The sequence below is a fragment of the Ambystoma mexicanum genome, chromosome 10 (genome assembly GCF_040938575.1).
Source record: "Ambystoma mexicanum isolate Mex_15411 chromosome 10, UKY_AmexF1_1, whole genome shotgun sequence".
NCBI classification, from domain to species: Eukaryota; Metazoa; Chordata; class Amphibia; order Caudata; family Ambystomatidae; genus Ambystoma; species Ambystoma mexicanum.
Genome location: NC_090932.1, coordinates 1,119,255,586 through 1,119,280,504, shown reverse-complemented (window position 1 = coordinate 1,119,280,504; position 24,919 = coordinate 1,119,255,586). Strand labels below are relative to the sequence as shown.

The following is a 24,919-nucleotide window of genomic DNA, read 5'->3' as shown; positions in this document are numbered from 1 at the left end:
CCGTGAGATTTTTGTTCCATGCCAGAGGTGTGGCCAGTTTTTCCTCACATTATAACACTGCTCCCGTATAAATGCATGTTAACTTTGATCCCATTGGCTTCTTCAGAACGGCAGAGCCTATTTATTCATGGGTTCCTTTTACTGAATTTATTTTCCCTCCAAGTTTTTCTTTTTTACTGTATGGAATAATAAAATCAGATTTTTTTCTAAACTTCGTTTATTCAATGATTTGTTTTACTGCGTTTTCTTTATGAGCTTTTGAACTTGTTGAACTTCTCATGCCTTTTATGAGTAAGCCTCGAGCATGGCATACACTACCAAACGATAGGTCAAGGGATCCACTGCTGTCTTTTAGTTTGTCTCATCAAGAATCCTCTGTCCCAAAAAGGCTGATTTCTTATCATTTGAAAACATGGTGCTCACAGAACACTCAACCCTTGCATGTCAGTTGTTCTGGTCAACAGTACAATGCAATGTAATAGCCACTCCCTCTACCTCTGTGTCCATGCGTACCAGCTGACTAAACTACAAAGAACACAAAATGCTGCAGCCAAACTGCTACTAGCACTTGGCCCAAGAGCTCACACCTCCCCAGCTCTCAAAACTCTGCACTGGCTCCCGGTTGGCTGAAGGGTGACCTTCAAAACCTTATGCATCTCGCACCGAGCAATGCATAAAACCAGACCTCAATATCTACAGGACAAACTAAGATCCACCACGCACTCTAAGATCAAGCGCTGCCTGCCTCTTAGTGATACCAAAAACCGACTCCGTTAGGTTAGGTGGATCATCATTCTCAGCCCTGGCCCCCACTCTGTGAAACTCACTTCCACCCCACATCCGACTCAACGAAGACCTCATGTCTTTCTGTAAATTACTGAAAACGTGGCTCTTCCCCTAAAAATCGACTCTTAACACAAACAGTATAAACAGCAACAATAAACAGTAACCCAAGGTTGCTGTATCAAAAAAGCATCGGGACCCGATCGTGAAAAATGAAAAACTAAAACTGCCAGTGTAAATTAAAATGGATAAACTAAACGGAATGGAATAAAGCGGATGAAAGAAATAAAATGGATGAAACAAATAAAACGGATGCAATGGGTGAAACGGAAGCAGTGAATGAAACGGATGCAGCGGATGGAACGGGTGGGGGATTGAGGGGATGAAACGGATGAAGGGGATGAAACGGATGAATGGGACAGAACCCATGAAGGGGACAGAACCCATGAAGGGGACAGAACCCATGGAGGGGACAGAACCGATGGAGGGGACAGAACCGATGGAGGGGACAGAACCGATGGAGGGGACGGAACCGACGGAGGGGACGGAACCGACGGAGGGGACGGAACCGACGGAGGGGACGGAACCGACGGAGGGGACGGAACCGACAAAATGGACGGAACAGACAAAATGGACGGAACAGAAGAAGTGGACGGAACAGAAGAAGTGGACGGAACAGAAGAAGTGGACGGAACAGAAGAAGTGGACGGAACAGAAGAAGTGGACGGAACAGAAGAAGTGGACGGAACAGAAGAAGTGGACGAAGTGGATGGAAGGGTTGAAGGGGATGGAAGGGATGGAACGGATGATGAAGCGGATGGAACGAACAAATCAAATGGATAGAACATTTGCAACGGATATAACGGATACAGTAGACAGTACAGTTGGAGTTGATGGAACAAATGAGGCAGAGGGAACAGATGGAGTGGATCGATCTAATGGAGTAGATGGAACAGATGATGTGGGAGGAACAGGTAGAGTGGACGAAACAGGTAGAGTGGACGAAACAGGTAGAGTGGACGAAACAGGTAGAGTGGACGAAACAGGTAGAAGGGATGGAACAGATGGAGCGGATGGTGGATGGAACTGAAAGAGTGGATGGAACCGGAGGAGTCGAACGAAAAGTTGGAATGGATAGAACGGATAGAGCAGATGGAATGAATGGAGCGTATTGGAGTGGATGGAACAAATGCAGTAGATGGAGTAGACGGATCAGGTGAAGTGAATAGAACAGATGGAGTGGATGGAACGGATAGAACAGATGGCATGAATAGAACGGATAGAACAGATGGAATGAATAGAGCTGATGGAACAGATGGAATGAATAGAGCTGATGGAACAGATGGAGTGGATGGAACAGATGAAATAGATGGAACGAATAGAGCGGATAGAACAGATCGAGTGGATGGAACGGACGGAGTGAATGGAAAGGATGGAGTGAATGGAATGGATAGAGTGGATGGAACAGATAGAGTAGATGAACCGGATGGAGTGCACGGAACGGATGGAGTGCACGGAACAGACGGAGTGCACGGAACTGAAACCACCATATCACACTGCCACGCTTACTCTCTCCTATACACCACCACTCAACTAAAACACAGCGATACTATTACACATTCGGTATAGCTGTTCTCATACTAACACCTGCCTCTTACTCCTCAACATCCTAATTAAGCACAGCTAGCTGAGCACACACCGCTAGCCTAAGCGTCTCCTTGGGCCTAACGCAGCCAGAAATCAGTGTGGGTGTCAACCCTCCAGAATTAACACACATTCCTGACCTCCCAAACACCACACCTATCGCTAAGAAGCAGCTATCATGCAAGTGCCACACCAGCTGCACACATATCTGGTGCACCCACGCACCTTATGACTCTCTCTCTCAACTGACTTGAACTACGGTTCCTGAGGGCGTTCAACCTACCAGCGCTTTGAGATCATACCAATGATACATAAGGCCCTATATAAATGTAAAGTAACATAACATAACATTTATACTGCGCCCGTTACCGCAACGTGGAGGACAAGAGGCCAGTATCTACTCACTACCAGGCTGCCTAGGTCAGGGAAATCCACTGTGCACCCTGAATTCCTTCAAGTCAGGTCCTATAAAGAGCGTGACCATGTCCTGCTTTACTGATACCTTTGGGAGTGCAGTCGCCACCCATGGTCCTCCCACCCCCCAAAAGAGATACCGTCATGCCTAAATTGTGAAATTATAGGAACCCTTGACCTCCTAGCTTCCATCTCTAAAGGAAAGAAACCCCCTCACAAGAGGATGACACAGAAATTGCCATACTGAAAAGAAAGAAAGAGGCATTGAAACATATTTGGTGAAAAATCGGTCTACAAGAAGACAAGCTGTGCCGTCTAGAGCATCCTACAGGATATCACTATGCTAAAGAACGAGAGAAGAAATTCTAAGTGCATGCCTGCATCTCAGCAGAGGTTTTCAAGGTCTGCAAATAAGTGTCTTTCAAAACAGAATCAACTACGGCCCAACTGGGCTTACACGCCCTTGCCGACACCTGTCCTCATTCTCCCAGGAGAAACTAAAATCCATACAATCTAACATTGCAACTCACTCTCACACCACCACCACCCAGCTGCCTCCTTCACCCGTGTCACCTGCTGAAATCACCAAAACCGTTAAGAAGATGAAGGCCTCTCTGCCATTGCGCCATTCACCCTTCCTAGAGTGCGCAATCATTGAAACACTGTCCACCTGCTTGGCCACGCATACCAACAGCTCCTTCGATAACAGTCAAATGTTGCGCACACTGAAGATTACTTGCTTCACTCCCTTGCTGAAGAAAGCATCCGATGATCACACCTTCCTGGCCAACTGTCGCTATTGCCAACACTCCTTTCCTGGGCAAATCAGCCACGCCTGCTGCATGGACATCAATCAGGCTTTCAACCTATTGGAGTGACTGCATTTGCTTAGCTCTACATGTGGGACGAGTTGTTGCTCTCACTGGTCAATGGTACCCCAGCAACCTGCAGCTTCCTTGACATGTCAGAATTTGATACTGCCGATCACACCACTTTACTCCAATGGTTGGACATAAAAGATCTGCCACCGGAACGGGATGCTTCTTTCCTCTGAAATAGGGAGCAGTAAGTAGCATCAGGTCCTTTCCTCCAGTCCTTTACCCTTGACCTGTGGTTTCCCCCAAGGGTCTTGGCACCTTGACTAAGATTTACGTCAAATCGTTAGCTGACCTCATAGCCGCTTACCCTGCCCCCAAACAAACCTACATGGATGACACGCAGATCGCTTTCAGACCGGGAAACACTCTTCATTATTATTATTAAGCGTCCATATCCACTTGTCTGTTCAATGCTAACGACTTGAACAACAGCAAACTGTACCTTAAAATATCCAAAACCGAGATCTACCTCCGGCTCCTCAACCGCAGGCATTGCCCTTCATATGGCCATCCACCACGCCCCCACCTTGTGTTCATCTGCACAAATCCTAGTGACCACTTTTGATGGGATGCTGTCCTTTACCCCCAATGTCCAGAACTTCACCCAGAAGTTATCACACTTACAACCTACACATGCCAGAATGCATCCCCCCCAAATTGAATATGTCACAAAAGGTAGAGGTTCCCCTGGCTATGGCAGACTTCCACAGGGATTACTGCAACAGCCTATATCTGGGTCCCCCCAAATGCTCGATTCACCAGCTGGGGAAATTTTTAAAAAGTCTGCCCGACTGATCTTGGGTCTGAAACCAACACACTGGATCACCCGTGGCCTTGCCTACCCTTCAGTGGCACCCTGTTGACTAGCTCGCTCCAAGAAAAATAAGTTTTCCAGCAAGCTTCTTAACACAGCAGGCACATGTAGCCCTGTAGCGCTTCAGGTCTGTGGATCACATTTTCTGTAACAGTCACGAAAGAGACAGCCTGGAAACACCAGTCAGAGAAACTGCCCAACAGAGCGGGGGGGGGGGGGCGGGCGGGGCAGCACAGATTACAAGAGACCAGGGCCAAGCAGGTAGCTGGTTGAAACGGGGGAGAAGTATTGAGGTGGTCAGGCGGGGCAGGTAACCCTAACAAAGTGTTTGGGTGGGGCCAGGGAGAAGACGACATGGTGGGGCAGGTCCGTCATGGACTCAATTTTTCTTCAGAACAATGATCCCATTATTGGCCACAGAAAAATAAATTGAGGCTAGTACACTCTATTGTAGGGCTCCAGTTAACCTCATTGTTGTTTTTTTAAATTACAAACAAGACAGAGTCCCGCCCAATATCTCCAGTTAAAATATATTAGAAACTACTCCAGACATAGCCACTAGATGGCAGAATAAAGCACACATGTGAATATTTAAAAAAAATGGTAAACTAACAACAACGTTTCCTTACTTCCTCTGCGGATTAAAAGCATTTCCAGCCATGATCTATGGTGCGGAAAATGTGCTAGGCTGTTCTCATGAACTTTGGAACACTCTTGAAAATATCTTTTGGGTAAGAGTTCTGAACTTGCCCCGTGGAACACCTACCGCCTGCATCCGATATGAATTGGGGCTCATATCAATGCATGCCAGGGTGAGCTGGAACTTATTAAATCTTTTTAGGAAAAGTAATGTAACCAAACCCGTATTGCAGTATGAGCTATTAAAACTAAAAAAAGGATTGACTTGTGTCACATTGACAATGTGGTACAAGTACTGCACTGAGATCCTAAAATTCTACGACATCAGTCAAAAAATGCTGTTTGAAAATCCTGACCATGCAAAAAAAAAAGTATGGAGCTGTGATTGGTATTTAACTTGTGAACAAAGAAGTAACGCAAGAATGATGTTGGAGGTGCCGAGAGAGGCAAGAGCTTATGGGAACTCTCTAGTGTATCTGACTCAATTTCCCGATTTTCCAACAAGATCTTTATACTTGAGATTCAGACTAAACTTGATGGACACCAAAGAACGTAGAAGCCTGTACAATTCTAATACAGAGTTAAAGTGTCGCTTTTGTAAATCTTGTAAAGAAACACTAAAACATCTAACTCTGTTTTGTTCAAACTTACGTTCATTGAGAACACGTACACTCGACTCCGTATTTGTGAAAGTTCAGACAGCTTGTGCGGATGATTGGTGGCAGTGTATGTTTGAAGGCTCCAATCGCACACTTCTGTTTGCTCTTGTAACATTTCTTGAAGATCTGAAAAATCGTTTGAAAGAATGCAATCCTGACTGATCACATTACCCCCCTGAAATTCGTACCCATGGAGTGTTGGAATTTATAATCCCAGTGGCCCATAAGAGGAATGTGATTATGTATATGTGGGTGATAGGATGTCTAATAAGTTAGGAAGGGGGGTTGTGGAATTGGTTTTGTGTTCTGTGTCTTGATTTTATCTTTTCTTTTTAAAGGTTGTAAAAACCGTATACAAAAATAAAATTAAAAAAAGCATTTAACCTACAGTTCAATGAAGACCATCATTCAACAGCAGGGTTCGAAATTGAGGGGAGCTAGGAGCTACATGGCTCCTGCTTGTAGCCTAGAAGAGCCTGGTTGGCTTGCCAGAAACAGCTACCAGGTGCTACGTTTGGCTCCCCAGGCCAACGGATGGCAAACACACCTATGTAAATGTAACTCTGTGTTTGGGGCAATCTATAAAAATCCATTCGGACACCTCTACACGACATTTAAAGCATATGGGCTCATAAATAATGGACAATAGTATATGTTTGCATCTTCTGAGGAAGTTCGATTTACGGAACTCTATGTACTAGCTTTTTGTTCTCCAGTTATAGCTGCTGGTCCCCGATAAACGCTGGATATCCAGGAGCTGCTGTTAGCCCCTGCTCATCCAATCTTAATTTCGATCCCTGAACAGGCAAAACCACATAATGCATTTAGCAACTTCTCAAAAGAAACATTTGAGGCTCTACAGTAGAGGATTCTGAACTGGTTAAAAAAAGACACAGAACGTGCGATTGCAGATTTATTAACAAACATTTCGGCACCACAAAAGTCAAACAAACAAAATCGAGAATAAAAAACAAGAGAAAATGAAACTGAAGTGTGAAAAACACAATTGGTGTAACCAGTAAGGGGCCAATCTGCTGGCATGCAGCATCCTTGTGGCCAGCACGTATTACGTTGCATCCTCTGGGGCAGCTGTGCCACACTGTATTTGTAGGCAGCTTGTGACATGCTCTATCCTAGCCCGCAGGATGTGACAAACTCAATCTTTGCGGTTAGCATATGACACAGATCCTCCTTGTATGCATCACCTGAGATAATTCATTATTTTTGGCCGCATGGGGCATGCTGCATCGTTGTGGTGGCATGTCTTCCTTGATCTTCGAATAAAATATGGCACCCTGGTCAGGGCCAAAGATGACCGCTGACTCAAACAAGCAGAATCAGAAAATACTGGCCTCCTTCCATAAAAGGGCCTGCAGGAGATCCCACAATAAAAAGCACTATTTGCAGGATGTTCCGGTATCTGCAGGATGGGGTCTTCTGTCCAGAGCTGCAGAAGATGACACTTCAGCGAGGGGTGGATGACATCTGTCAAGCAGGCAGAGATTTTGGGAAGGGCCTTCCTGAAGGGTGGAGAGAATGTCAGGATGAGGCCTCTGCATCAGGAACCTGATATTTTCCAATGCCACCCACTACAGGCTTCAGACCTCACTGCTGTCAACCCAGGTTCTTCCTGAAACTAAAACTGGACAGCTCCGGGGGAGATGTTAAACAGGGAGGGGTCGAAAGCTTGGCCTCGGAATGGGGAGCCTTCAGCATCCCAGCCTTTCTTCAGCATGTCATGGACTTTCTATAAAATAAAAAGAACAAGAAGATAAAGTGAGCGACTGATGAGGAAGGAGGCATCAAGCACATGTGCAAGGAGGCTCTGAACCCAGTGTAAAACAATGCATGCCACAGGGAGGCAACACAAGAAGTGTAAGGATATTGTCGAAGGAGCAAAGATCAGCTTTGACAGTACAACAAGTAAATCCCAATACTAGAATAGCAGCGTGTGCTGCAGGTCAGGACTAAGCATTGGCAGAGGGGTGTGTGGATCCTAGTACAGGTCAGAATTAAGGTACATTGACGGAACTGTGTCTGGATCCTCATGTTGGGATAGCTGGGGGTTCCACAGGTGAGGACAGGGGTACGCTTTCAGAACGGAGTTCCAGTGTTGAAAACAAATTAGTACCCTCGGCAGGGGAGCCAGCCAATCAGGTGGCTAGGAATGCAGGCATGAACCGCCGGTATAAGTCTGCGTTCCAAGACGCCTAATGGCCGGTTCGCCCCGCTGCCATCTCCCGTCCCATTTTTTTTTTCTTTACGAACCCCTGCCCCCATCTCCTCCACTTACCTTATTTCGACTGCGGCGGCCCTCGCCGCTGCACCTTCCTCTCAGCTTCTCCTGGCTGCCATGGAAAAGGAAGAGGGGCTCTTAAAGGAGCCCTGTGTTCCCTTTCCATGGCGGCCATCTTGGAAAAGGATTTTCCTTCCTACAGCAGGATGGCACGCATCCCATTGTAGGAAGGAAAACACTTTTTTTTAGCACCCCAGGTTACTGCTTTGGTAACACGGGGTGCTAATGGCCCTCATCCCCCATTCCAGATGCTAGAACAGGTGATAACGGCCCAGTCTAATTATCCGCCCTTGCTTTGGTTGGGCTGATAACTTGGACTGCCGGGCCGTTATCCCCTGTTCCAGCCCATGGAACGGGGGATGACCACCACATTGGTGCTGAAGATTAGAACTTAGCTGCACTGATAAGCAAATGTGTAGGATTCACTACCGGAATAGCAACAGACTTCCACAGAAGCCACTCCATTAAAATAGCACTCCCCATGCCTCCAACTTCCTCACCCCTACTTACCAGTCCAAGCTCCCTTGTGCCATCATCCTTGCTAGTTACTGAGTGGCCTGTTGTAGTCACTCTTTTTACCTCTATCACTAACATTGGCCTCCAGAGCAGTGCCCCAGCTTGGATCACCTCCTACCTCCATTACCGCTTCCTTCATCCCCTTTTCATGGAACGCTGCTGCTTTCTCTGAAACACCCCCTCCTAGTTTGGGGTCCCCTAAGTGGACTTTGGCTTCCTCCTTTTCATTCATTGCAACCTCCTCAGCAGAGGAATTTCTCTTCATCTTTGGTTTCTCCTAGAAACATGTTTGCTGATAATCAAACCAGCATCTCCTTCTACACAGCTTGCTTCTCGCATCTCTGTCTGTCTTGCGGCCATCCATCACTGGATGCACTTGGCTCTGCTATGCTAAACTACTTTGCTTTCTGCCTGCTACTGCCACATTGTACTCATCTCCTGAGAAGTGAGCGGACCCAGAACGAGCAACATGTGTAGCAGAGGCACCACGCGTATGGGGCTACAAAGGTAACTCCGCAATGGCAATGCGCGTGGGTGGGTGGGACAAGACATAGGGTATGTCAGTCTGTAATATCCTTAGTCCATGTTCCCACTTGCATCTTCCCCTACAATGAGAAGATCATATCCTGCTCACTGACCTCAAACTACCAATGTGAAGAACTACAAAGCCAGGGGAAACCCACAGGAGTATATTAAACAGTTCCCCTGTAGCTCGTACAGAAATGACTTCTTGAGACTACGGATGAACTTGGTGCAGACCAAAGAGGTGTTGGAAGCAAGAAAACCGAAAGAGCAGAGAGACTTAGCTTGTAGGTGATGTAAATGCCGGAAAGAAACCTTGCAGCATATAATCGTGTTTTGTTCCTCCCTAACCAGCTAAAGGAATAACTGGTTTGGTAAATGTATCCAATGGTGGGATGCTATTTTACAGGGGGAGAGCAACTCCCTGATTCTTGCCACTCTTGGCTTCCTGAAAGAAATATTTGGGGACCTAAACGAAAGGGTAGTAAATGGAGGAGAAGTGAATAACCTCTTCAAGGAACGATGGGCTATACTTAGGGAGCTGGAAAAGACGAGAAGATATTACCTAAGTGCAAGCTTTCATTTTTTTGTTGTTTTTTTTAACATTTGAATATAATATTCTTGTTCTTAATATTTTCTCCTCTATCTTTTCTTTTTTTCTTGCTTAAATTGTAAAAAGAACTTGTTGATTTTTAGCTTAAGGTTTTCATGAGTAAAACCAATAAATGCGAATACTTTTTTTTTTTTAAGAACTATGTAAAGGAACTGCTTGCCGGCTACTATTATTATGTATAGTGCGTCAGACAGAAACGCTTGCTTTTCTACTCAAAACATCCAATACAATAAAACGTCTGGGTTGAAGTGCACTTGCTAATATGGGACACAGTGCTGAAATGCCAGCGGGGTGCTATAGGTTGAGAATGGGTGCTTTTGCGGTTCGTTGTGTGGACCCGAGTACTAGACTAGCTGGTGCTGCAGGTCGGTATTATGATTCGAAAATTCTATTCCACTCGAAGAGGAATGTTGGCAAATATGCGTTAATCGGGACAGGGCATACAAGAGTGGAGACATGGGGGGGGGGGGGACTGTAAATGGGGGAATGAGGTTTTAAAGGGGTGTGGACGGGATTATTATGTTTTAAGAAAGAAGGCAAGACAACTCCCAAAAAAGAAAAAGGACAAAATGAAGAGCAAACATAGCCCATTTTAATCAAAGGATAATTAAAATGTATGGCATCGAGCCGAGTGTGTGCACCTCCTCTGGTACCACGATAGCCAGGTTGCTGCATTTCAGGATTCAGGTGCGTTGGCAGAGCTGTGTCGGTTTTAGCCTCAAAGCAGAAAGTATTGCAGACATGCAGGTATTCAAACCGAAAACTCTTTTGCAAACAAACATTGACACCCCCAAATAAGAAATCAGACGTCATTAAGTACCACCAGCCATCCCTCCCATCCCGATAATGTCATCTCCCGGGGGACGTCTCAGCTGCCTGCTGTACTGAGAAAATAGAAAGCAATTAAGAGCACTGGGCTGCACAGCCTACGCGCACTCATTAGCAGCCACCGGGCTCGAGAAGCCCACACAGCCGCCCGACGGAGCAGACCAGCGGAGAGCTCGACCCGGCCACCCCCGGCCTCTGCCTAAGGCGGCCGCTGTGATAGCTCTTGAAAGTCGCCTGGGACAGATGGACCTGTCGGGGAAAATAGGAGTTTTCACTGAGGGGTCCGTGCAAAGCTTGGACTAGCCCACATGGTGATGCACAAAGGACCAACCTAAAAGCTTCCTTGGCCAACGTGTGGCACTTAAGGACTTGGTGCACTGTGCAGTAGCCAGTTCAGCCAATTTTACTTTTACATCGTGTCCCCTTTCCTCCATAAACACGGTGAGTCAGTCACACAGCACTGGGGCCTTTTTGCATCGCGAAATATCGAAAGAATACGTTCCCCCTTAATTTAAACGCAAACAAGGTCCTGCCCGGCCCATGTTGTCCCCCTCCCACTAGCCTCACCCAGAAGATTGAAGTGGGCCGGGGCTAGCCAGGGCAGAGCCCCAACAGGCTCAGAAACGTGGTTCTGAGACAGGGCCCTGTTGAGGCTCGGTCGTCACCTGCCAGCCCCGTCCGCTAGAGGCCAAGGATTTTTTTCTAAAGCCTTAATCTCATGTGACAGAGCTTCAGGCTTTGGAGAAAAAAAGGCTTGTTTCCCCATAATGGCGGTGACGGCACCCGAGATGCCCGTGTGCTGGCGTCATCATTAAGAAGAAAAGGTGAGGCCGCTGTAAACAGAGGCCTTTTTTTTTTACTAAAGCCTCGGTTTCGAGCGGCCTCGCCTTTTCTGATTTAATGGTGGTGGTGTCCCACGCCATGTATTTCTTTAGCTAAGAGATGCAGGTACCATTTATCTAAAGAAATGCCCAGTGAGGGACAGCGCCACCATTAAGGGTGAAAAGTTGAGGTGCCGTCCGCGCTAGGCATCCCTTTAGTCCAGTGGTATTCAAACTGTGGGTCGCGACCCCCTAGGGGTCCGCGGGTGCATCCCAGGGGGGCCCTGAGAGCTCAGCATGAAAAAAGATTTTTTTTTTTTTTTAGATTGGAAGAAATGGGCAGGGGTGGCCCACATGGGCGGGCTGAAGCATGAAACTGTCTCAGGCAACAATGAAAAAGTGGCCCACAGTTGTAAATGGATATTCATTCCTTTAGTCACAGACTGGGCCTCATTACTACTATGGCGGACCAGTAACAACGGTGCTGGTAAGCTACCGGCACCGTTGCTACCGTTCCGCCATAGTAAGAGTTGTGCTCGTGGGTGCTTGACAGCCCCCGCCAGGTCTGACCTCAGCTCGTCGGATGCACCGGCACCGTTATTAACGGTGCCGGTGCATCCGAGCTCCCCCTTCCCATTTGAGCCATATGGGGCTCAAATGGGAATGGGGATCTACCGGCACCTTCGAAAGGGCAATTATGTCCGCCTAACTCGGCATGACCTAGTAATTGCCCATTCGCGGGTGCCAGACCCGGATGCAACTCCAGTGGCAGCCGTGCCAGTTTTACCGGCACAGCTACCGCCAGAGTAGTTATGAAGCCCACTGTTTCAATAGTACCCAAAGGGGTGCTTTGTGTTAAAATGTAAGTAAATTGTGATATATTCAGCAACAATGGTCAACATTACTAACTGCATAGTGGCCCCTCACCCATTATGGAGGAGCTAAGGAGCCAGCCCAGTGAAACAGTGAGCACTCCCTCAGCTGCTTTATCCAGCTAATGGAGTGCTCCTGGGCTGGCTGAACTGTCAAAGGGAAACACTGTTTCCCTTTGACAGTTCAGTTTAGTTCCCCAGCCGCACATGCTCACTGAGCCATGCAAGTGCTGGGGCGTTTTGCTTCGCCAGCATTGCATAGCTCATTGGAAATGCTGGCTGGGGCACTGCATGTCTGTATGTCCGAGGGGGAGCTCCTGCGCCTCCTCGCACATACGGACAGAGCAGCTGGAGCAGCACCCACACACAGGCCAATGCAGAAGGTACGTTTATGTTCATTGTTTTTATTTAAACATGTGTATGGATGCGTTATGAGTGAGTGTATGGTGATGGATGCTCATGTGAATGATAGAGTGATTGCTGTATGAATGTGCAGCGCCTTGCATATACACATAATCATGTTCATTGTGTTAGGACCAGTGGGGCCCAGGGGAAAGGGATGGTATCTTTTTACCGGACATCTATCATTCAAAACCCTCTGCCTTGTCCACAAGGCTTTCTGGGGCCTCGGTCCAAAATACCTTCAGCTATTCCTCCGCAAATACCTCCCCTCTCGAGCTCTTCACTCCTCTACCTCCAACTCCCTCAGGGTCAGTCGTTTATCAAAGAAACGAGCTTGGGGTAGATCTCCGTCTTCGGCTGGGGCCTCCCTCTGGAACAGCGCCCTGCCACTCTAAAACTTGAGGAGAACCATCTTTCTTCCTGCACTTATCAGACCTACCCTGTCTGCTGCCTTAAACGTAGCACTTGCAAATTGCTGGCTGCACTACCACTGTTTGTTGCCTTTATTATTTATTTATTGTTATTTATCTGTTTCTCCTCTGCTTCGCACTTTCCACTTCTCCCCCCTTCCATGCACTTTTCCCCTCACACTTGCGCGTTCTCAATGTCACTGGGCCTAGTAAGATCGCTGTTTTATTCTCCTCTGTTCCCCTCCCTTGCCTTGTCACGCTCTGAAACACTTGTGTACGAGCGCGATAGAAATAAAATATCAATGCCTGCCCCCTGGCCTCCCAGCAACAATTGCAAACTGTTTGGCTATTTACCCATTTTTTGTTAAAAGTATGCTCTACAATGCAACATTTTAACCTATTATTTAAAAAAAAATTCACAGGGGGAAACCCCCCCGAACCTCCCCTTAATGCCCCTCCACTTAAAAAAGATTCACCAGCCGCCACTGGCCCTCAGACTGTGTTGGGAACGGGATGGGGGAACCGAGGGACTATGGTGGGAGCACAATGGGCGGGAACCATGGGATAGTGATGGGAGCAGAGTGGGGAGAGCCCTGGGTGTGTGATGGGGTGGGGAGAGACCAGCGACTGGGTAGGAGTGGGATGAGGGAGCCCAGCGACTTTGATGGGAGCAGGTGACGGCGCGCAATATATACTGTCCATTTGGCATTTCTGGGGGGTCCCGACCTGCCCAAATTTTGCTCAGGGGGGCCCTGGCCAAAAAAGTTTGAAGACCACTGCTTTAGTCAATAGATGCAGAGGGGGAGAGGGTGCTGATCTCTGCAAAGGGCTGCATGGTGGGAGAGGTTGTCTGTAAGCCATTCAGCCAGTGCTCGTTAAGGGGGGCGGGGTGGCCTAACAGGGGAAACACTTGTGTATAGGTGCGTTACAAATGCCATATCATATATCAAGGTGACCCCACCCTTAGGCCACACCCCCGGGACCAGCCATTTGTGCTAAAACTCCTTATACCTCTAATTGGACATCCTAAAAATCTAACCCCCCTGTCCCCCCACCCAGAAAATCAAAAGTCAGCTCTCCTCCAACACTGCTCGGGTGTTTAAACAGAAACTAGGTGTGACTGAGGCACCTTTGATTCATGTGACACTAGGAACCCGCACTCTCTGCCATAGACTCAGCTGCAGGAAGGAACTGTTTGGGGGGATCTCCTCCATGTCGAGTGCATGACTGTGGTGACTCGTCGTAGATGTTCCCTCTCAGCCAAGTATGTCCAACTTTTTTTCTCTCTCAGCTACCCCGCCACTGCAACTCCTTTCTGGGGTTTGTCTTGGTTTGGAGGGGTCCACCACAGCCTCATAGACCCACTGGGGGTGGCCAAGAGGCCGGAAAGGTTTCTACCGGTGCTCACACCAAAGGTTTACCTCAGCCTACCACTCGGCCCAGTCCTTTGGGGCAAGAACTACCAGTGACTCCGCCTCTGGGGTACGGAGATTGTACTTCCTCGGTCCTTACCCAAGGTCCAGTCAACCCCATGTACCGGGCTTGTACAGAGGGTGTAACGAGGCCTATTACTTAGGGCTTCACGCCAATGAAGGAAGTCCTGCATGTCTTACTCAAAGCAGGTCGTAAAGAGTTGCACAAAATGGCTGACCAAATGCCAATGAAAACGGCTGCCGAGGAACGTGACGCTCCATCAAGACCCACCTCTCAGAGGTGTGTGATGCTGAATCTGCCTCCCCAGTTGAGTTGGCTAAATAATATGCATCAAGAAGACTGCAATCACCAGTACCCTTACCATGCACAGGGTGTGGTTGTCCTCTAGCTTGGCTGGCATATGACAGACTGGTCTACAGCCTATCCAAACTGTTCTTCAGCGCCAGTGGATTTATGGGCTCCACAGCACAGGAAACCTCACTGAATCCTGGCTACTTCAATGTGGACCTGCCAGCACCTCCACATCTGTTTCAGTCACAACATAAGTCGCACCAACAACAACCTGCACAGAAGGTATGTTTTTTGACCACTTCCAGGCGTTCATGAGATCGAAGTCTATGGCAGATTATTTTAAAGGCTTGATTCAGGAACTGCTACCGCAGCCAACAAGAACTAACACACCGGCTATTTCAATGGCACCTGCGAGTTACTGGAAGAACTACCATGACACAGGGGTGGCATTCTAACTTAATGTAAACTTTATTTCCCTGGCTACAGGTCATTACTGTGTCAGGAAGTTTCTTTCGTTTTCACTAACTTCGGTATCCCCCCACATCCCACCACAGTCCTTGCCTGCCAATATGCCTGTGGCAGGTATCCCTTAGCGAGTAAAACCCCTTTTTGGTTGTCTTGTGTCATAGGGGCACTCCTCTTCCTCTGGTCTTGTTCCTTCTTTGCGAGGGGAACAATCCACTTACCCGGATTTTATCCGTTCTTTGCCAGAGGGGACAATCCCTGTACCTTGGTCTTATCCCTTTCTGCCAAGAGGAATACTCCCCTTCTCCTTGTCTTATCTTTGTGCCAGAGGGGACATTCCTCCTCCTCTGGTCTTTCCCCTTTTGGTGGTATCTTCCCACCACAGATATGCTCTAAGTATCTGATAGATACTATTGCTGCCTTTCCCAGATATCGGTTTTGTATACCCCCTTTTTCCGGTATCCCTTCTGTACTCCGTAAGCTCGTGGTGTCACCCACCCTTAACAAAAGGGGGTTGTTTATACATGGAAAGCAACCAGAAGTTTGTGTCCTTTTGGTTTATCAGTGCGGTTTGGGGTATCTTGTGGTCATTGGCTCTCAGGCTTCCCTGGTCCCCAGACCCTCTGTTGTCAAACCGTGGCCAACAATCTCTGCCCGTTAGTCTCTGCCTACCTTTTTTCTACTCTCTGCAGATACCTGTGAGTCGCTTTTGCTTTTCTGGCATTCCGTTTTCTCCAGGCGCACCAGCCTTCGAAGTCCCCTGGTAAGCAGTTCCTCCTTCGCTCCATTCCACGGCGCGGCAACGTCGCTATGTCCTGTGGGAATCCCTCACCCAGTGACTTTCTCCGTTGTCCGGTCTCCTGAGGTTTCTCGCCACTTTCGCCTCTGGTCCCACTTCTCTCCTCGGGCTGCTTTGCTTTCCTCCCTTTTCAATACTCGCAGATCCGGGACAACTAGAGCGGTCATTGTTTTCCCACTCTGTCACTTCCTCCTCCATGTTGGATTTCCTTGCTTTAGTGTATAGTAAGGCTGAGGTGGTTTACAGAAGGCCCATGTCCATTTCTATGACTGAGGTAACCGGTATCAGTGATAGCAGTCGGTTGCTAGCATGTCCTTCCTTTATTTTAGTTGTACTTTCGATCTTATTCTGAGCCGGGCTACTCAACGAGGATTATTCTATGTTGTTGGAGTTCTGTGCCTCGTCACACACCATTGGCTTTGCCAGCAACCTTTATGCTGGTTCTAGTCCCAACTGCACCAGTAACTCTGCTGCCACCAACGTCTGGCTCTTATGGTTCTGGTGGTGCTTCCACAGGCTCCTCAGCCAGCTCCTCTGTCAGACCAAGTGAAGGATCCACCTAAACAGGATCAAGACCTTAACCAAGACTTGGGCCCTCCTCAAACGGCAGAGCCCAATGAGGATTCCTCAAGCGACAAGGAATACCGTCAGAATATCCCATTCTGTAAAGGCCTATCATAACAGGATGGATGGACTAGCGAAATTCTTGGAGTACTTGTGTCTGAGAAACCTCTGCAGGAGCGTGGGGTCCTAGCACTGCAGGCTTCTCACAGATTTGGCCTACCAATGCAGAAAGAGGTCCTGGCTGAGGCTACTAAACTGTGCCAAAAGCCTCACACTCTCCCTCTAACAAATAAAATAGATGATGCTAGATATAGACCTCTAACCAAGGAAAAAACCTGCTGGACTGGACATCTTTAGCTACACTCAGCCGTTGTACCAACCACATCTTTGTAAACCAAAACAACACTGTTGAAAACCGGCTTTCTCTGCCTCTCTCCTCTACAGGGACAGCAAACTTCTTAACGCTTATGGTTGAAAGAAGTAAGCAACTCCTTTTCTCAACCTCAGTCACACCACTGCCAACACCCTCCTGGTAGCAAATAACCCAAAGCTGTGGAAGGAATAAGGAGATTTTCAGTAGCTTCTCCCAAAAGACAAGCAGCAAGCCTTCAAATCTGGCATCTCATGGGCCGAATTTATCGCACAGGTCATGCTTCGGTACATCACATTGACACAGCAACCAGAAGTATGGTGGTGGAGGTGGATTTGCAAAGAGTTGAATTTCACCCAGGAGATACAGGATGGTACTGTGGATCTACCCTCTGATGAACAATATATTGTGATGAATCCTGCGTCGTCCTCACAGAATACCTACCTAAAGTCTCCTCCCAGGAAGCCAGGCAAGGCAGCCGCTACCTGATCCTAACCCTAGGGGTGATATTAGCCAGGTGGATCACCTGGGAGGAGAAGGGCCCGAAGGGAATGGGATGACCCTGTTAAGAGAGACACTGTATTCACCCTATTCTGGAGGGTGAGATTTCTCTAATGCTGGAATACCTTATGGCTTGTTGTCATAGTAAGGCTTCCCTTCCCAAATTGTTCAAGTTGTCAGTCCTGAAACCCCTATGGTAAATGTAAGAATGATACATGTAGAAATCAGAGAACCAATATTACCAGTTATGATGGTTCTAATGGCACTTTAAGTTTGAAGCATACAATCAACAATCAAAAATCACCCATTAATTTCTTTAAAACCTTCTCCTGAAGATACATTTTGTGAATCGATTAGTCAGAGGCAATTAAATAATGTAAAATGAAACAAGACCATTAGGGACTTCAAGTCCCATAATGCTCTAGGTACTGGGATGAGGAAGAGGGAGACAGGTGCAGAACTATGGTGTGCAGTTTAGATGTTCTAATTACCCACACCTGAGTGAGACTTTTTAACATTTAAAGCCTCCTCAGGTGCAGGCCATTAGAAGGAAGCAGTGGGAGAAGCGATGGAAGAAGCAGTTGAAAGAAAAGCTGAGGCAGGTGGAACGAGACAAAGCTGCTGCTAGATTGGAAGCGGGTTGCCATCTTGTGGAGTTAGCAGAAGTCGGAGGGCCTGTTGGATGCACAGTACGCACAGGAGGAAGGGGTGTAAAGGCTGGCTGGCCCAAGGGAGAGAGGAGCTCTCTTGGCACTGCTGCGTGCGACTCGACCAGAGCACAGTAAGAGCAGAGAAGGCTCGAGCTACAGAAGGCCTGAGCAAGAGCGGTCAGTCACCTGTGCGAGTCCGACGAAGGGAGAAAAACCAGCAGGTCATTTGGAGGTGTGCGAGAAGGCCGCCCTCTGTCATCGATCCCCGGGGCACTCCAAAATAGACCACCGACTCCAGCTAAGAGTTTTGAATACCCAACTATTGAATGGAAACCAATTAAGCATGATTCTTATTTTAAGAGATGGAATTGAGGAACATTGTATTCACTACTGTCAAAGTGGGCGCAACTCTTATACGAAGAGAGAAAAAGTGGAGGAACATTGTAACCGCCATTGTCCAAGCAAAAGGCGTTGATATTTAACTCAAGTGGAAAATAATATTGTAACCACCTTTGCCAAAGCCAATCACACAACATTAATCTGGCTCAAAAAGAGCATTTTTAAAATATAACTATAACCAGTATTGTCAAAGCCAAAGAAAGGCAATTAATGGAAATCAAGGATGGCAGAACAGAAACCCTCTTTGTAACCAATATCAAGGGCGAGAGGAACATAATCTGCATTGCCTGGGGCAAATGAACCAAAGTGAGAAACATTGCCAATGTGTTGTGATCTATTCATGAAAACATTATTGGGTTTTTACTTTTCCACATTAAGGATTGAAGTGTGTAAAAGCTTAAAGCAGCTTCACCACAGAGTACTTGTAGTGGTAGGGGTGTTATCCTGGGAGGAGAGTACACTGGGAAAGGGACTGTTCGTGGTTATTTCTGGCAGGTTAGTGGACCAGGAGGATGACAATTGAAGTACTGCTAAGTGGTAGAAGGTTGTGGTGGAAACTCGCTAATGTGTTGTAATAAAATGTGGAACCATCATCCTGACAAAGCTTTATTGTTTAAGAAGAAGACAAATAGAAGTAGTTGTGTTTTTCAAAGAAGAGAACCTATATTAAAAAATCATCCTGACAAAACTTTATTGTTCAAGAAGAAATGTGGAAATAGTTGTGTTTTGCAAAGAAGAGAAATAGCTTTGAAAGCTGACCAGGTGCAAAGACAAGTCCTTTGTTTTATCAATCAAGAACTGTGGAATCTTTAGCATTTTGAAGAGCATTGTAATTTGTTGAACAATAAGACTGTTCAAGTGTTAAGTGAAAGACTTGTGGCGTAAAAGAACAAGTTACTTACCAACTGGTAATGTTCTTTTGATTGGATGTTCCTCCAACGTATTCCTCATCTTAGATGTATTCCATCCAGCTTTGCTGCTCTTCAGAAATTTTTTCGGCAGAGGGCGCCGTGCGTCGATGTCGATCCCTCGAAGGCCTCCGTCGAGGGTGACGTCATCGGGTGTATAAGTAGCACGCGCAGCGCCCATTGGCCTCCGTTCTGTTTTTCCCTTTTTTATCTGTGATCTTGCACTGTGTAGATTGTGCCGGCAGACAGGTATCAGCCTTGCGAGATTTGAGATGGCAATAACCCAGAAAAAATCTACAGAGGGGTAGGCTGGGAGGGCGATGAGGAATACGTTGGAGGAACATCCAATCGAAAGAACGTTACCAGTTGGTAAGTAACTTGTTCTTCGAGTGGATTGTGTCCTCCAACATATTCCTCATCTTACATAGACTCCCAAAGCAGTATTTTGCATACTTTCTCTGGAGGAAGGGTCAGATTTTTTCCCCACCAATGCCCTTAGATGGCGGAATAAAGCACTGCTTTTCCAAAAGTCAGCTCCCTAGACTGTAGCATCCAGGCTTTAGAATTTTGAGAAGGTGTGAAGTGAAGACCAAGTTGCTGCTTCGCAAATGGACCTTATTGGGACACCTCGTTGAAGGGCCGTGGAAGAGGCGATGCCTCTGGTGGAATGAGCCCTTAACCCTTCTGGTGGGTCTTTTTGTGCTAGTCTGTAGCATTCTGAAATGCAAAGCACGATCCAGCATGAAATTGTCTGTTTTGTTAGCAATTGACCCATTTTCCTTTCTGTTTAGCCTATAAACAACTGGTTGTCCACTCTAAGCCTAGAAAGTCTAGAGATGTAAAAGCTTAAAGCTCTTTTTGGATCCAGTCTGTGTAATCTTTCTTCCTCCTTAGAAGGATGAGGTGGAGGATAGAATGAGGGTAAAACAATTTTCTGACTTAAATGAAAATCAGATATTACCTTTGGTAAAAATGACGGTTTAACACTCAATACAACTCTGTCCTTATGGAACACAGTATAGGGTGGCCCAGAAGACAGTGCCTGCAATTCGCTCACTCTTCTGGCTGATGTTAGAGCAACTAAAAAGGTCGTTTTCCATGTTAGTAATCTTAATGGACACGTGTGCATATGCTCAAAAGGGGCACACATTTTAATGGCTCGCCATTCTTGCAGATGCTGCGACAGCCTGCCTCCTACAGGTGTTTTGTGGTGCAAGTCCTCAAAGTGGTTTTGTGGCGGATGTTGCAGCTGCTGATGGCAAAGAGGCTGCAGCTGGAGCTGGCTTAGCACTTTTTCCTCGTCCACCATGAGCGGCCTTTCTTTGGCCCCTTTGACTGGCCATTCCTCTCGTCTTTCCATATGAGGTGTAATAACGATAATATCGTCCCCTCCATGATTGCCCTTGCGCACAAAAAGGCGGAGGTTGCCTAATAGCAGCTCCTAAAGATTTGGCCGCTGCTTTTGAGGTCTGCAACCTCTCAAGGCTCTCGTCAGCCTTGTTGCCAAAAAGGTGAGACCCGTCAAAAGGCATGTTCAGAAGGCGGTTCTGTACGACTGGTGCAAAACCCGACTTCCGTAACCACGCAAACCTGCACACTACCGTGCTAGTGCCCATGGACCTGCTTACACTATCCGCAGTGTCCAATCCAGATTGAAGGGATTCCTGCATGGCCTCCTTTCCATCTCCAACGATGGCTAGGAAACCTTCCCTTTCTTCCCCTTCTGGTATGTGCTCCGCCGCCATTGCGATGCACACCCACAGAGTGTATGAAAATTAAATTTGGCCAAGGCACATGTGGAGTTGGCAGATTTTAATGCCATGCTCCCTGCTGAAAATACCTACCATGCCCAACCATCCACACGCTTATTGTCCCTGTCTGGAGGGATAGACGGGTACGCAAGTTTGTTGGAAGCTGTGGCTGCCTGTATGACCAGACTCTCGGGAGTTGGATGTTTTGATAGATAGCCGGGGTCGCTACTGGCTGGGCGGTATTTTGATGCAAGGGACTTATTTACCGGAGGAATAGAATCCGGAGTTTCCCAATTCTTGGTCACCCTGTTTTGTAAGGCTACATGAAAAGGTAGTACTGGGTCTTCAGTGGGACCATGGTCCAATATGTCTGTTAAATCGTCTTGGACGAATTGGGCTGGTGGTCTAGCCCATCCCAAGTAATCTACCACCTTGGTCATTAACTGACGGTAAGATGGACTGGCATGGTCTCCTGGATCTGGTCTACCAAAGTCATTCTCAGAAGAAGTGTCAATGCCACTTGCATTATGTAAAGACTCCACCAAATCTCTCATTCTGCTTTCCTCTGAGATCAAGCATTCTGAGATATTTGGGGTGCCAAATTCCAGTCCAAAAGGTACATTTTCCTCCTCGGATCTCTCCTGTTCCTCAAAATTTGAGGTCAAGGATTTGAAAAACTCCTTCCTAGGGAGAGGCTTGAAAACCTTCTCTGGGAGAGGAGGAGGAAGAGGTGTAGTACCAGGTTCTGAAGAAAATACATGTTTTGTAACTTTCTCCTCTTTTTCTGGCTGTCCTGGCTTGGTTGGAGCCTTTGGCGCCTATGGTTTCGGCGTCTACGTCGATAAAGGCATCGACGACATAGTGGTCGTCGACAGGGTCTGCTTCGAGGGCGTCGAGGCAGTCTTCGACGATTTTCCCTTCGAGGTGTGACAGGTCTCAGACGGCGTCGGTGACCTCGAGCGGTCGACTCGACTGTTTATCGCTCGGCGTCCTGGAAGGTTCCCTATCCTTCCTTTTACGATCACCCGGGCTCGATGGCGCGCGAGTGTCAGAGCGATGACACTCCCGGCCGGCTTCTGAAGAAGGCACGGACCGAGGCTTCGCCTTCTCAAACACCTCCATCATTTTGACCCTGAATGCTTCCCACTCTTCGGAAGACGAATGTTTCGTGGGGCATTTCATTTTTTTCGGAGACTCGTCTGACGACGAGGTGGAGGGAGACCTATGGCGTAGTTTCTTCGACTTATTTGACGAAGACGATGAGCGATGAGAATCGCTTCGGGATCTAGATCGATACCTTTCGCGTCGAGGAGATTTTTCCTCATGGGGTCTCGACTCGACGCTAGAGGCTTTTTGATCCTTCCGATCTACCTGTAGCTTTCCTCTCCTTTCTCGCAAGGCCTTCCCCATCATCGCCTGACACTTCGAACAGGCCTCCATGTCGTGGCCTTCTCCGAGGCACCACAAGCACTCGTGGTGCGGGTCCGTGATCGACATTTTTGAGCCGCACGACTTGCATTTCTTAAAACCCGATCTCGGGGTCGTGGTCGGCGTCGATGACGAGGACATAATTGTTCTTGTTATATTATATTTCTTCACAGAACTCGAGGCGCGCCGAATGTCCGAAGCAACGTAACGGCGGAAAAACAGAACTGAGGCCAACGGGCGTCGCGTGTGCTACTTATACACCCGATGACGTCACCCTCGACGGAGGCCTTCGAGGGACCATCGACTCGACGACATCGACGCACGACGCCCTCTGCCGAAAACATTTGCGAAGAGCAGCAGAGCTGGATGGAATACATCTAAGATGAGGAATACGTTGGAGGACACAATCCACTCGAAAGAAATGTATATTATATTTGCAACAGAACTTGGCTATTCAAAAGGAACTATCTGGATTTGAACTTTGGTTTGGGAAATCCTGAATTAATCCTGGGGAAGGGGACCCGACCCTGGTTACGACGCTACATGTTTACAGAATTTATGTTTGAACATTATAGTTGTTTTATTGAGTTTAACCAGCCATATGATACCTGTATGATTTGCTTTATTTAAGTGTGAGGACTGAAATCCCTTTAGAGTTTTTTCCTTTAGTCTTGGCTGAATATGCAGGAAAATCCTCATTAGGTTAGGGAAATTGAGGTGTTTAACCCACCTTTGTTGTTTAATAAAATGACTACTTGTGGAAAAACTCCATTTACTTGTCCGCCTCACATTCCGGACCTCGCACAATATCTATCATGCAATATCTATTAAACCCCAACCCCTTCCACTCCCCCCTCTTATCCAGTTCGGCTCCACTTCTGGAAGAGGTGAAAAACCACTCCTTTACATGAGTGATAGAGGAAGTTCCTCCAGATCAGAGGGCTCTAGGATTTTATTTGAGACTTTTCTCTGTGCCCAAGAAGAACGAAGCAGGGCTGAGAGCTATTCTCGACCGCTCCTACTCCAATCTTTTCCTTTCTACTGAAAGATTAAAGATGATCACGCAAGCACAGATCTTGTGAGCCTTGTGAAAGAAGAACTGGCTCTGTGCAGTGGACCAGAAACATGTACGAATACAAATCTGGATGACCAATCAGAAATTCCTCAGGTTCGCTATAGTGAATGTCCACTTCCAATACAGGGTCTTACCGTTTGGCCTCAATGTGGCCCTGCAAATTTTCACCAAGTTGATGAACAGTGTTGCGAGTTACCTGTGTCTCAGGGGTGTCTGTGTATATCTTTATTTGGACGACTGGCTTGTCCAAGCTCCCGTGGTGGGGCGTTTGCTTTTCACGAAATTCCACTCACTCAGTGTGTGTCAGGACGTGCTGGTGTCTCACTGGATGGGGTGCCACTCTTGGAGACTTGAAGGTACATAGACGTTGGTCAACCCTGCACAGGACAATGTATATCAATGTCCTGGAATTGCAAGAAATGTTCATTGCTTGGAAGACGTTCCTACTAGTAATTCAAGGGGAATGCAGTTCTGATTCAAACAGACAACTCAAGCTTGAGGTTTTACATAAACAAAAATGGTAGCACCAAGTCTCCCCACCCCCAGCCATCTGGTGGTTTCAATCTGGGAGTGGTCCATAATTCTCCCTCAAAATGGTCCACCTTGTGAGAGTTTGGGAAGATGAACGTATTTGAACCACAAATGGGAGATCAACGAGATGGGTTTCAGTTTGATCTTTCATCTCTGGAAGCAATCACCTGTGGACCGGTTTGCGACACTTGACAACGGAGTGTCCTCTCTTTGCCTACCAGAATGGCGAGGGACAAAACTCGATGGGGGACCGACTCATGTTGGATTGGCAGAGCATTGTTACGCTTTCTATTTCCACAATCCCTAGGGATCTGGTGAAGTTCGAGGAGACCAGGAATGCCACTCTTCCTGGTGGCTCCGTTCTGACCAGCCAGATTCTGGTTCTTGGACATCATGAAGCTATGCTTGGGCAGTCATGTTCAATTACTGGACTGTCATGATCCACTTCATCAGCAACAGGGAAGGGACCTCCATCTCCCCCCGATTGATGAGCTAAGCGGCCTGGTTCCCGAAGAACTAACAATTGGCCATCTACGCATTTCACCAGACAATATAGCCATAATACAAGTAGCGAGGAAGCAGCAAACATGTGCCCAGTATAAAAGCAAGTGCACCAGATTCTGCCATTGGGTGTTGGATAAC

General features: G+C 47.3%; 1 protein-coding gene across 3 annotated transcripts in view; it reads right to left on the bottom strand.

Annotated features, from left to right (window-relative positions):
* Positions 1 to 6,731: 6,731 nt before the first annotated feature.
* NUDCD3 (NudC domain containing 3) overlaps positions 6,732 to 24,919 on the bottom strand; it is a 410,872-nt gene continuing 392,684 nt past the window's right edge. For all 3 annotated transcript variants that reach the window (XM_069618975.1, XM_069618977.1, XM_069618976.1), the window contains one exon: positions 6,732 to 7,578. In XM_069618975.1, the coding sequence (XP_069475076.1) occupies positions 7,468 to 7,578 (111 nt within the window). In that variant the 3' untranslated portion in view covers positions 6,732 to 7,467. The remainder of the gene's footprint in view (positions 7,579 to 24,919) is intronic.